The 11,209-nt window shown below is 35.7% G+C and overlaps 3 protein-coding genes, 1 long non-coding RNA gene and 1 pseudogene across 6 annotated transcripts; 1 reads left to right on the forward strand and 4 right to left on the reverse strand.

Annotated features, from left to right (window-relative positions):
* Positions 1–219: 219 nt before the first annotated feature.
* Positions 220–2,204, reverse strand: LOC143901433 (odorant receptor 82a-like). Its single transcript, XM_077413761.1, has 5 exons — positions 1,396–2,204; positions 1,149–1,248; positions 885–995; positions 554–709; positions 220–330 (listed from the first exon to the last, which is right to left on the reverse strand). Exons 1-5 carry the CDS (start codon positions 2,202–2,204, stop codon positions 271–273), a joined length of 1,236 nt encoding a protein of 411 aa, XP_077269887.1. The 3' UTR covers positions 220–270.
* LOC143901438 (uncharacterized) lies at positions 1,771–3,003 on the forward strand. The gene is made up of 2 exons (XR_013258070.1): positions 1,771–1,907; positions 1,986–3,003. It is a non-coding gene; the product is annotated as an uncharacterized LOC143901438 (long non-coding RNA).
* Positions 3,004–3,215: 212 nt separating this feature from the next.
* On the reverse strand, positions 3,216–5,663 carry LOC143901427 (odorant receptor 10-like). 3 transcript variants are annotated; one of them, XM_077413750.1, is made up of 5 exons: positions 4,343–5,663; positions 4,147–4,246; positions 3,906–4,016; positions 3,615–3,770; positions 3,216–3,347 (listed from the first exon to the last, which is right to left on the reverse strand). In XM_077413750.1, exons 1-5 carry the CDS (start codon positions 5,149–5,151, stop codon positions 3,297–3,299), a joined length of 1,227 nt encoding a protein of 408 aa, XP_077269876.1. In that variant the 5' UTR covers positions 5,152–5,663; the 3' UTR covers positions 3,216–3,296. The 3 variants fall into 3 exon arrangements, with proteins under 3 accessions (XP_077269876.1, XP_077269874.1, XP_077269877.1); XM_077413748.1 differs by having other exon boundaries at positions 3,246–3,770; XM_077413751.1 differs by lacking the exon at positions 3,906–4,016 and having other exon boundaries at positions 3,246–3,770.
* A 715-nt stretch (positions 5,664–6,378) lies between these two features.
* Positions 6,379–7,266, reverse strand: LOC143901338 (uncharacterized; annotated as a pseudogene).
* A 1,530-nt stretch (positions 7,267–8,796) lies between these two features.
* Positions 8,797–11,181, reverse strand: LOC143901337 (odorant receptor 10-like). The gene is made up of 5 exons (XM_077413549.1): positions 10,042–11,181; positions 9,634–9,733; positions 9,422–9,532; positions 9,164–9,319; positions 8,797–8,987 (listed from the first exon to the last, which is right to left on the reverse strand). The coding sequence occupies exons 1-5, from the start codon at positions 10,833–10,835 to the stop codon at positions 8,934–8,936; spliced, it is 1,215 nt and encodes a 404-aa protein (XP_077269675.1). The 5' UTR covers positions 10,836–11,181; the 3' UTR covers positions 8,797–8,933.
* Positions 11,182–11,209: the final 28 nt, after the last annotated feature.

The following is an 11,209-nucleotide window of genomic DNA, read 5'->3' on the forward strand; positions in this document are numbered from 1 at the left end:
TAATCAGGTATTTATGTCATACTCATGACTCTTATGTGTGTTTGATTTTTGTTTATATTAAACATTAATATTTCTAATTTTGAGAAAGATCTGTCTTGGATGACATGTAACTTTATTATACTTTGAAATAACGTAATTATAAAAATTGTGCTCAATGAAATTTCTATTTATTAAGTATTTTTACTATCATATATATATATATATATATATATATATATACTATCAGTTTTATACAAAATATATTCCTTACATTTTTTAATTTAATATAGTTTACGCAGAGGTTGACATTGTTCGCAACATATTCAAATATACCACGGAAGTTTTAATTACCTGAAAAAGCAACGTTTTCCTACCTATTTACGATATAAATTAAAAGTACGGATTTCAAGAGATCAGTCAAAATAATATAAACTTAAACAAAGAAGCAACCGGTACTTATACAGGAATATTATATTGATAATAATTTTAATGAATAATTATAAAATATATATATAATATATATATCAAATTTTTATTAATGCAGTTATTGTTATAAATGTAACACATTACTTACATCACCGAAAGTTGCGATAGATAACTGAAATAATTTTCCAGCAGTCATCTTGATAACGTTACTCGATCGTGCTATCACCAAAATAAGTCCAAGAGCAGTTTTGTGTGGCAATTCATACCAATTTATCATATACGCTTTTTCGCCGACACTCTTGCACTAATAAATTTAAACTTAATTTTTTATTCATGTCCAAAAACGTGAAAATATTAAAGATCAGATCAAATATTTAAAGAAAGTTACAAGATGCAATTAAATACGAATATTTACTTTCTCGAATATATATATATATATATCTTGGGTATTAATTATCTATATCAATTCCAGCTATTACCTGTTCAGTGAGAATCTCACCGATGTAACAGAATATAAAAATATTGAAAGCCATAGACAGGTATATAATGACATATGACGTTGTCTTTGCCGCATCAAATGAGTCCAAATTCTGTAAAACAAAAGTTTCGATTAGATAATGAAAAATTGATCTTTTTTTTATATTCACTATATTGAATACTGAAGTTTAAAATTCTATAATATAAATAACAAAATTATAGAATGCAGTTATATCACATATTCACCTTTCACGTTTTTAGCGTACCGTAATAAAATAATAAGCAAGTAAACACATATTCATCGTACAGCCCAGCAATTCCACGAGACAGATATTTCGCATAATGGTTTCCATACGCGATATAAAACTGAAAAGCATATATTTGCGACTGTAATATATTTTTTCTTATATTTAAAAAAAAGTAGAACGAGAGCTTATGTGGAACCGTTAAATGTACGTTATTCGTGTGAACGTTGTTTCAATTATGTAAATCTTCGATACTGAAACGAAATACCTCAACACTCTTAAGTGATGCTCCACGATAACAGCCAGCCTTTGCTCAACGTATTTGTTCTCCCTATCTTCGTCTACGACGAGTTCGTTTAACCACGAAAACAGCATGTTCAGCTGACCATACGCGTGCATCGCGAAGACAGCGTCGAGGCTGCAAGCGCCCACCGTAACCGAATTCACTATAAAACACGATAGCCACTCCACACCCACCATAATTTCGTTAACGGGGCTGAATCTCGTGTCGATGAATTTGGTGTAAATTGGACAAGTCATTGGATGCATCGAGACGGTTTCGTTGCCGACGATGACGATAGTGGTTGACAACGATTTCGCGACAGCGAACAATAATGTGCCGCTCTGCATGAACAACGCGCAGAATCCGGCGACGAAGCGGCCGATCTTGGCTTGTCGCATCATTATTTGACGATCCTCGATCTTTCGAACGAGCCGCCAGTCCGTCTCCATGTGCAGCACGCACTTGCGGATGTCGTCGCCGCGCGCGAGGAGCAAACAGTAATTGATCATGCCCATGATCCAGTGGCTCAGCGGACCCATTACGCTTACTTTGATCTCAAAATCTTTCTCTTCCAGCGACACGTATAACACACACGGCACCATGACGATCGCTATTAAGGACGCGCACGTTAAAATGTGCATATGCGAGGGGATCTTCTCTACCCTCGTGGCCGTGCTCATTCGCGGCCAAGCACCAATCGGTAAGAGAAACCAACGAGTCAGTTGAAGACTATAATTGTTATCGCTTCTATAGGGAAGCTCGATGCCTCTTGTCACATGGTAAGAATACGTCATGATTGTGTCGCGGAGACGTACGATGCACTGACTACGGCGAACGGTGCACTGACTAGAGCTACTTACGTTCAAATGAGCGCGTGCGCAAATCTTTAGAGCGGTTTAATGAACGGGCAGGGTGATGTATGTGCTTCCGGACAGAGACGCGTGCACATCTGATCGATAATTGCTAGTCGTGGAAATGTAGCGTTGACCGTTTGGGAAAGAATGTGCGGAAACCGTCATGGAGAAAGATAAAGGACGGTGCAGTATTGTTTTAATCAAAAAAATTTTTTACTATTGTGTGTAAATACGTGAATTACGGTACGCGCGTTTGGAGAAATGCATTAAATCTCTCATTTAATTAGGTATTATGTATGCCATACTCATGATTAGATATATATTTGATTTTTATTGATATTAAATATTAATTTTTAATTTTTTAGGAAAACTGTCTTGGATGACATGTAATTTTACTGTACTTTCAAATAACGTAATTATATGAATTGTGTATTGTGTGTGTTCGACGTAACTTCTATTTATTAAGCATTTTTACTTTTACATATATATACTATCTACATTTATACTACACATATTTATATCTATATACGACAGGGTGATGTACTTTGTTAGAGAGACGCGTGCACGTCTGATCGATAATTGATTCTCGTCGAAGTGTCGCGTTGATTCTTTCTTGTGCAAAATGCGTTTTGAAAGTGTTAAAATGCTTTGGCGACATTAAAATATTATATCTATACTATAACTATACTATATACTATAACTATAAAATGCTATAAAATGCTTGTTGCATTGTTTGTTCCCGGCGTCGCGATGTGTATATTGAAAGGAAAGCTATAAATAAAATAAAAAGACAAAACAACAATTTTAATATTCTGTGAACTTTGAAATACATATAGCGAGTGAGTATTTATATACGTTCTTTATATGTACTTTAATTCTTTGTACTTTGTACTTTAACACTATGATAATTTCGGCAATTTTTGTAAGAATTATATTATTATTAATAATTAAGAAAAGTGGCATTATTAATAGCTTTAAAATAGTTTCCTCTTGCTTGGGTATTTAATTGACGTCTATTTTTCACGTAATATCTTACATTATAGTACGAAGTATATTCAGATATGCCGCAGATGTTTTAATCACCTAGAATAAAGAAAGAATAGACGAAATAAAATCAATTCTATAAGATTAATTATTATGTTAATAATTCTACAAAATATAATTTTTTTTATATTTATAGATTATATTATAATCTTTTTTTGAAGCTTTATTAAGTTAAATTATTTTACGTGTATAAAGTGAAAGATTTATAATATGCGCACTATAGCAAAAATACAATAAAGAATACAGGAAATAACGAAACTTCATTTTTGGATGAAAATGTTCGATGTTGCCGAAATGTATACTTACATCACCAAATGTCATTAAAGAGAGTTGAATCAATTTTCCAGCAGTAATTTTAATCACAACACCGGATCTCGATATTATCAGCACCATTCCAAGAGCAGATTTATGAGGTAAAAGGTACCAATTAGTAAAGTAAGCCATTTCGCCAACCTTTTTACACTGCAGTTAATTTTATGAATATTACGAGAATATTTTTGTCGATCGATTGAATAAATATTTTCAATATTTTTGTTACAACATAAATATAAATAACAATCGAAACAAGCAGTTTCGTGGTTTGCTTGCACGCATTACCTGCTCCGTGATTATTTCACCGATGTAACAAAATATAAAGATATTAAAAGATAATGATATGAACACAAGACCGTATGTTGTTATAGTCTTCGTGTTTCTTGCATTCCATTCCTGAAATTGCAAAACCGAGTGCCACAAAAAGAAAAGAAAAATGTTAAAAAAGAAAAGTGTCATGTCAAAAAGTGTGCATTTTTATTTCAAAGAAAAAAAAGGGATATATCCAGTCATATTTTTATCATACCTTGATAGTACAGAAGCCGAGCAGGCACAAATTTATCGTGCATCCAAATAATTCCACCAGGCATATTTGATTCATAATTTTTTCGAAGCGCGATATGAACCTAGAGAAATACCATAATTATTTTAATTTTTAATATATTTAGTACATATCGTAAGTCTTGCAAATTCCTTATAAACTGAATTAGGCGATACCTTACTTTAGCACACGTAGATGATGCTCGACTATGTTCGCCAGTTTGCGCTCGGCGGTCTGCTTCTCCTTTCTGTCGTCGATCAGCTCGTTCAGCCACGTGTAGAGCACGGCGAATTGGCCGCACACGTGCATCGCGAAAACCGCGGCGAGACTGCACGCACCTACGGTGATGGAATTAGCTATGAAACCGGACAGGAATTGTATCATCAGCACGATCTCGTTCGCCGGATCGCGGCTGGTGTCCAGTAACTTGCTGTAGAACGGACAAGGGAGCCGTCGCGCCGAGATAGTCTCGTTGCCGATCGCGAAGATCATCGGCGTTAAACTGTTCACCACACTGTACGAGAACACACCGCAGTGCATGAAAACGGCGCAAAATCCAGCCACGGAACGGCCGAATTTGGCGTATCTGAGCATCGCTCCGCGATCCACGTTTCTGCTCACCGCGCACCAATCGCTCTCCATGTGCTCGATGCAACGACGTATGTCCTTGCTGCGCCACAGCAAAGAGGTATAATTCATTCCGCTCATAATCCAGTGGCTCACGGGACCCACCGAATTCATCTTAGTCAAGAGATCCTGCTTCTCGAAATAGAAGTACAGCATGCAAGGCACAACCGTGAAAGCTATGAGGGCGTAGCATGTTATCTGGATGATTCGCGACAGGAGTCTCTCGGTGATCGTGGTAGCGCGCGACTCCGGCCAGGCACCGATCGGTTTCAAAAACCAGCGATTCAGCTGAAGGCTATAATCGTGTTCGTTACGGCGATACAGAGCTGACGTCGGCTTATCGGATTCGGGTGCGATCGTCATGATCGTTCTTTCGAAGCGCGCAAGTTACTGACCGCCCCAACCCGTTATGCCGTTTTTCAGTGGAAGCGGAGAAAGTCAATGTGGCGATTGCGCAGATCTTGTTTCGGAGTTTTCTATACGTGAAAGAGGCGGGAGACAGTCTGCTAATCGATAATCGCTACTTGTTGCACCGCCAGTTGCAAGTAAAGACACGTAGATAACATGCGAATTGTTACGTGTGCAGTACAGTTGTTTCGCAAGTGATAAATCAAGTATAAAATCGTAAACTATTTAACTTGCATAATATTTATAATTTGTAAAATTAATTTATTCTGTTGCGCAGAGGGAAAATTATTTTTCTTAATGCGAACTAAAGTAAAGATTGATAAAAAAGATAATGAGAAGATTGACAAGTCGCAACATTATACAAATCTACTATTTAAAATGCATATTATGCACAATTTTTACATGTACAATATACATACATAATAATTTTGTAGAAAATATTTATTATGACAGATATTTTTTTTTAAGACACATTTTATTGTATAATATTTACATAGTTAAAGTTCTAAGCATATTTAACTATGCCACAGAAGTTTTAATTATTTAAATTAATTAAAAAAACTTAATTTGCATATAACTTGTAATATATAAAAAAAAACACTGGTTTTTGTTCGAATACTTATATCACCGAAAGTTGAGTGATTAATCTATGAAACATTTTGCAGTAATTTTGATAACTATGCTCGATCGTAAAATGATTAAAATCAGATTGAGCATAATTTTACTGGTATTAATTTGTCATATAAGCTACTTCATCAACTTTTTTACAAATTGTCGTGATTTAAGATTAAATTTCTTGAATCAAGATGTCGTTCACTATCAAACCGGTTAATTTCACAAGGCACACTTGACACGTAATTATCTCCATGCAAAAAAAAACCTGAAATTGATCCACTCAACAGTATAATTGCATGCATTACATTCGATAACATTCAATGTTTCTATTCAATATATCTTATAGTGAAAATAATTATTATTCTAGAGAGCTTTTATAGACAAAATATCAAGCTTCTAAGAATACATTGAAAATTATTTTAATATAACATTATAATAACATTATTAATATTAAAATTAATATTATTATAATATTTAATGTAATATTATAATAATAACAGTAAAATAACAGTTTACAAGAAAGTAATTTTAAATAAATTTAGTTAAATGATTATTTAGATTTTTAATTATTTTATTATTATCTTACAGATATTCAAAAATACAAGTGTGCACAATGATAAATTATACAGCCATCTTGCCTGAACAATCATAAATGACGCTCCACGAGATTTGTCAGTTTTCTCTGAACGACGTCGCGTTGTTTTTCCTCATCAAGTTCTTTCAGTCGCGACATCACTACACCAAGCAGACCAAATGAATGCATCGCGAATACTGCGGCTAGACCATACGCACCAACTTCGTGGTGTTATTTACCACGAGGGACGAGAAGCACTGAAGCGTGAATACGACCTCGTCCACCGGGGTGAACCTGGTGTCCACGAGCTTGTTGAAAGACGGACATGGTAATCAACCTATCGCAACCATGTCGTTGCTAATTATCACGAGTATCAGTATTTCCGCCCTCCCCACGTTATAAGAAAAGACACCACGCATAATGAGCGCATAAACATCAGCTATAACGCCCATTCTTGCATCCGTCCGATTCTCAGCATCATTTCTTGATCGCCCTCTCCCCTCGTCATTCGCCAATCGGCTTCCGTATGTTCGATAGATTTAGGTATTTGCCGCTTTTGATATAACGGCGAATAATAATTTATATCATCCACGAGCCAGTGACTTGTGGGTTCTACGACCTTCAGTTTTAAACGGACATTTTTCTTTTTGAAAAGAATGTACAGTATAGAAGGTATCACAGTGAGACCTATCAAGGAACGTTAATCTCAGAATTTTTGATATAATTTTCTCAACTGCCGAGCTCGTGAATAATTCTGGTCAAACACCTATCAAGATCCAACGGAATTCAATTCAAGACCGTAATCGTTATTTCGGTCCTTTCGCGAGTCCACAATAGCTGTAATACCTGTTTTGGATTCGTGGGAGGAACGCATTGTGCTTAATCCGCGGCAGGCACGTCAAATACTAGTCTTTACTACTGACCGTATGTCTCGATGGTAAACAGTATATAGTTACGGCAGTGTCTGCGCGGACATATAGCTTATTTCCCGAGAGAAAATACATTGCTGTGTCGGTTGACTGTGCATAATTGATATTTATAGTACCGCAACTTGTTGCATATAGAAGCTCAGCGTAATGTGCAGTGTACGAGCAATGAAGGTATAAAAAATGATTGAACAAGTGCCGTGTCAGTTATAAGTCACGTTACGTAAACACGATGAATTTTTCATTCGTGAAATACAGTTTTTTACGTTACAAGGTATATGCCTTTCGTTCTGCATACGGGAAGATCGTATGCTTTACTTGACGTTTTGCTCTAAATTGTTTCATTAAGAATTCTATTCTATTTCATTTGATATGCTCTTGAGAGCATATCAAACGAAACAAATAATTATAAGCACGCTTTAAGTTGAGTAGGTATTAATAGAAAAAATACGAAACAAAGACGGAGCTTGTAGTACTGAAAGGATTGAAGGACGGATAGCGTCGAGCGCTTGCGCGCTCGACTTTCAAGGGAAGAGCGATCAAACGATCAGTCATGTCATGAAGTTGAAGGGTGCATTTTATATTGACTTTTACGTGAGTTCCATGTAAGAGAGGATTCGCCTCTTCCTCTTCCTTGTATGATATAGTCGTCACTGCTCCGTGAATTATGTGCGTAAAACTTGTATTCTCTTCCCCATAGATATCTTCCGCGAAGCAGTCGGGATGTCATTGATATAAGAATCGCGATGTGATTCTCCTTTTCAAGAATTCTTCCTTAGAGTATTATAAAATGTTGCAATGTTTTCTATATCTATATATTATTCTCTATATAAATGTAATAAAGTTATAACGTTATTTGTACATTTCGAATTTCTAAGTAGTTAATGTACGTAACATATTCAAGTAGGCAACCGATGTATTAACCACCTGTTTAGATAAACGACACATAATCGTCATACGATTCGTAAACAGATTTGATAAACAACGTTTTACTTACATCGTCAAAAGTACTAAGGGACAGTTCGATAAAATTCGCGACGGTAAGCTTGACAAATGAATTTGACATGGTGTTGATCAGTATGAGAGCGAGACCCTTTTTTCCTCGTAGACGATGCCAATCGATCATGTACGATACCTCACCGATTTTTTTGCACTAGCAAGGGGATTATTTTTTTTTCATCAAACATATTTATTATATAAAATATCAAATATACTGCATTTTATAAAAATTAATTATATATATATAAGATTATTGTAGGTACACATTAAAATGATGTATTATAAGATTCATACGTTTAAAAAAATGCATTTGTAGAGATTTAACGTCAGAAGTGCGAAAATACTTGAAGAAGTGAAAACAATACCGAAACTTGGTGAGTTTAGCTATAGAATGCCACAAACTGCATATTTCTATGTAAAATAGTATGTCAGTTATAACGTTTTGTAATCAGGGAAAATCTTTATGAACATCCTGTATTATTACTTATATATTTGCACGTTCATATGTGAATTAGATTTATATTATATTTATGTAAAAAACAGTTCATACGAGAAATATTTTATATTTTATAATATCTATTATAGAGAGAAAATACAAATACTCGTATTTCGTCAGATACAATTTACATAGTCAAAGTTCGAAGCATGTTCAAGTATGCGACAGATGTTTTAATTACCTAAAAATGTTTAATATTAATATATTAATTTTAATAAGTTGTTATTATTTAAAATAAATGTATCCATAATAATTATACATTTATACTTTTTGCGTATACTTCAGTAATAGAAAATACTACTAAATTTATTTTATTATAATTTTAGAAGTTATATTTATAATTTTCATAATACTCACAACACCGAAAGTCTGGATAGACATATGAAATATCTTTCCTGCCGTGATTTTGATAACAACTCTTGATCGTAAGATTATTAAAATGAGATCGAGAACAATTTTATGCGGCAATTCATACCAATCTGTCATGTAAGCTACTTCACCAACTTTTTTACACTATCACGAAATTAAAAATTCATTAATCCAAGCACAAATAATATTTTAATCATTACAGACAGACTAATAAAAAAAGCTTTTAGAGATAAAAGATTACTTTACCTGATCCGTTACGAGTTCGCCAATGAAGCAAAATATAAAGATATTAAACATCATCGATGTCAGTACCATGACATATGTTATTATAGTATTTATACTCTCTTCATGCCATTCCTGAAAAGACACATAAAGTGATAGAGCGTTTAAAATTAAAATAAAAAATAACGATAGGCGATCTGTTATATATTCACCTTTCTCAAATATTTTTAGCATACCGTAATGGTGTAATATCCTAGCATGCATAAGTTGAACGTACACCCGACTAATTCCACAAAACATATATGGCGCATAATTGCCTCCAATTGTGAAAGAAACCTGTAATCGACACACCTAGCATAGCCGCGACGTTAAAGCTATACTCAACATTTTTATCCGAATATCCTACAGCCGCGATAGTTGCAATTCTGCAAATCTGTCATATTTAGAAAAAGCGTTATATAAAATAATATATCCAACGTGTTATAGTTTCCTGGCACTTTTTAAAAGCAAGCAAAAATTACGTTTTACGAGAAAAGTTTTACATGAGATCGTCCAAAGGCCAGTAAAAATTCATAAAATACAACTGTGTATATCATTTCTGGATAATTAAAGTCGATCTGCGCGTAATCTTTTAAGATTCTTACCTCAACGCTCGCAGATGATGCTCCACGATGTTCGCCAGTCTCAACTGGAGGAGATCTTGCTCTCCCGTGACGAGTTCCTCGAGACGTAGCATCACTACGTTGAGCTGGCCGGAAGCGTGCATCGCGAAAACGGCGGCGAGACCGCACGCACCGATCGTGATGTTGTTCACTACGATAGTCGAGAGACATTGCAACGCGAGCACGACCTCGTACACCGGGCTAAGCCTGGTGTCCACGAATTTGTTGAAAGACGGACACGGTAGGCGACCCGTCTCGATCGTCTCGTTGCCGATCACCACGGCTATCCGCGACATCCCCCTCGCTATATTGTAACAAATAACACCACCCTGCATGATGAGCGCGCAAACACCCGCTATAGCGCGTCCCATTCTCGCGTTTCTCAGCATCAATTTCCGATCGTGTCCTTTCTTCGCCATCCGCCAATCGGTCTCCATATGTTCTACAGACGTGCGTATCCGATCGTTTTGGTGCAGGAGAGAACAGTAATTGATTCCGCCCATGAGAAGATGGCTCGTAGGCCCTATAGCCTTGAGTTTCAGGCGGAAATCCTTCTCTTCAAATAATATATATAATATAGAAGGTACCACGGTGAAAGCTATTAAAGAGTGACACGTTAATCGTAGGATATTCATCAGGATATTCCTGGTCATTGAATTCGTCTTTAATTCCGGCCAAGCGCCTATCGATCTCAGAAACCAACGATTAAACTGCAAACTATAATCATTATCTCGCCTGTAAACGTCCACGGTGGTTTCTCTAGAAGCTCGCTTCATAGTCGATTCACGGAAGGCGCGCTAAGTACTGATCACTACTACTGGCTGCGTTTCTCAACGAAGCAGCGGTTGTGCCAGCGCTTGCGCGGACACGCGAGGAAAGAGAACAAATTATTGCACCGTCCGCGTCCGGCTGAGACAGAACGTAATCGATATCTATAGTTACTTGTTGCACGAAATCGCAGTGTGTTATACGAGAACATCTAAAACACTATTCGTGAGATAGCTCGGTCGACGAATGCAATCAAGTTTGTAGCTATTATTCCCTTTTGTTTAACGAATATAGTATTCTTTAATGTGTTATTTGTATTAGATGAAAGGGCGACGTTCTTTGTTCTTGACACTTTAGCCATCAGAAATTAATATATATATTG

This window comes from Temnothorax americanus, unplaced genomic scaffold (assembly GCF_048541705.1).
Source record: "Temnothorax americanus isolate GAGA-0224 unplaced genomic scaffold, ASM4854170v1 Scaffold33, whole genome shotgun sequence".
In the NCBI taxonomy this organism is placed as follows: Eukaryota; Metazoa; Arthropoda; class Insecta; order Hymenoptera; family Formicidae; genus Temnothorax; species Temnothorax americanus.

Excerpts from the sequence above, each read along its gene's own strand:
- LOC143901427 (XM_077413748.1), bottom strand. The coding sequence starts at position 5,151 with ATGACGATCGCACCCGAATCCGATAAGCCGACGTCAGCTCTGTATCGC. Across the intron at positions 4,017-4,146 it reads TCGGCTTCTGTACTATCAAG|GAATGGAATGCAAGAAACAC; the intron begins GTATGATAAAAA and ends TTGCAATTTCAG. Across the intron at positions 3,771-3,905 it reads GTGAAATAATCACGGAGCAG|TGTAAAAAGGTTGGCGAAAT; the intron begins GTAATGCGTGCA and ends AATTAACTGCAG.
- LOC143901433 (XM_077413761.1), bottom strand. The coding sequence starts at position 2,204 with ATGACGTATTCTTACCATGTGACAAGAGGCATCGAGCTTCCCTATAGA. Across the intron at positions 1,249-1,395 it reads CATCACTTAAGAGTGTTGAG|TTTTATATCGCGTATGGAAA; the intron begins GTATTTCGTTTC and ends TATGCTTTTCAG. Across the intron at positions 331-553 it reads CTATCGCAACTTTCGGTGAT|GTAATTAAAACTTCCGTGGT; the intron begins GTAAGTAATGTG and ends TTGCTTTTTCAG.
- LOC143901337 (XM_077413549.1), bottom strand. The coding sequence starts at position 10,835 with ATGAAGCGAGCTTCTAGAGAAACCACCGTGGACGTTTACAGGCGAGAT. Across the intron at positions 9,533-9,633 it reads TAGGATATTACACCATTACG|GAATGGCATGAAGAGAGTAT; the intron begins GTATGCTAAAAA and ends GTGTCTTTTCAG. Across the intron at positions 9,320-9,421 it reads GCGAACTCGTAACGGATCAG|TGTAAAAAAGTTGGTGAAGT; the intron begins GTAAAGTAATCT and ends ATTTCGTGATAG.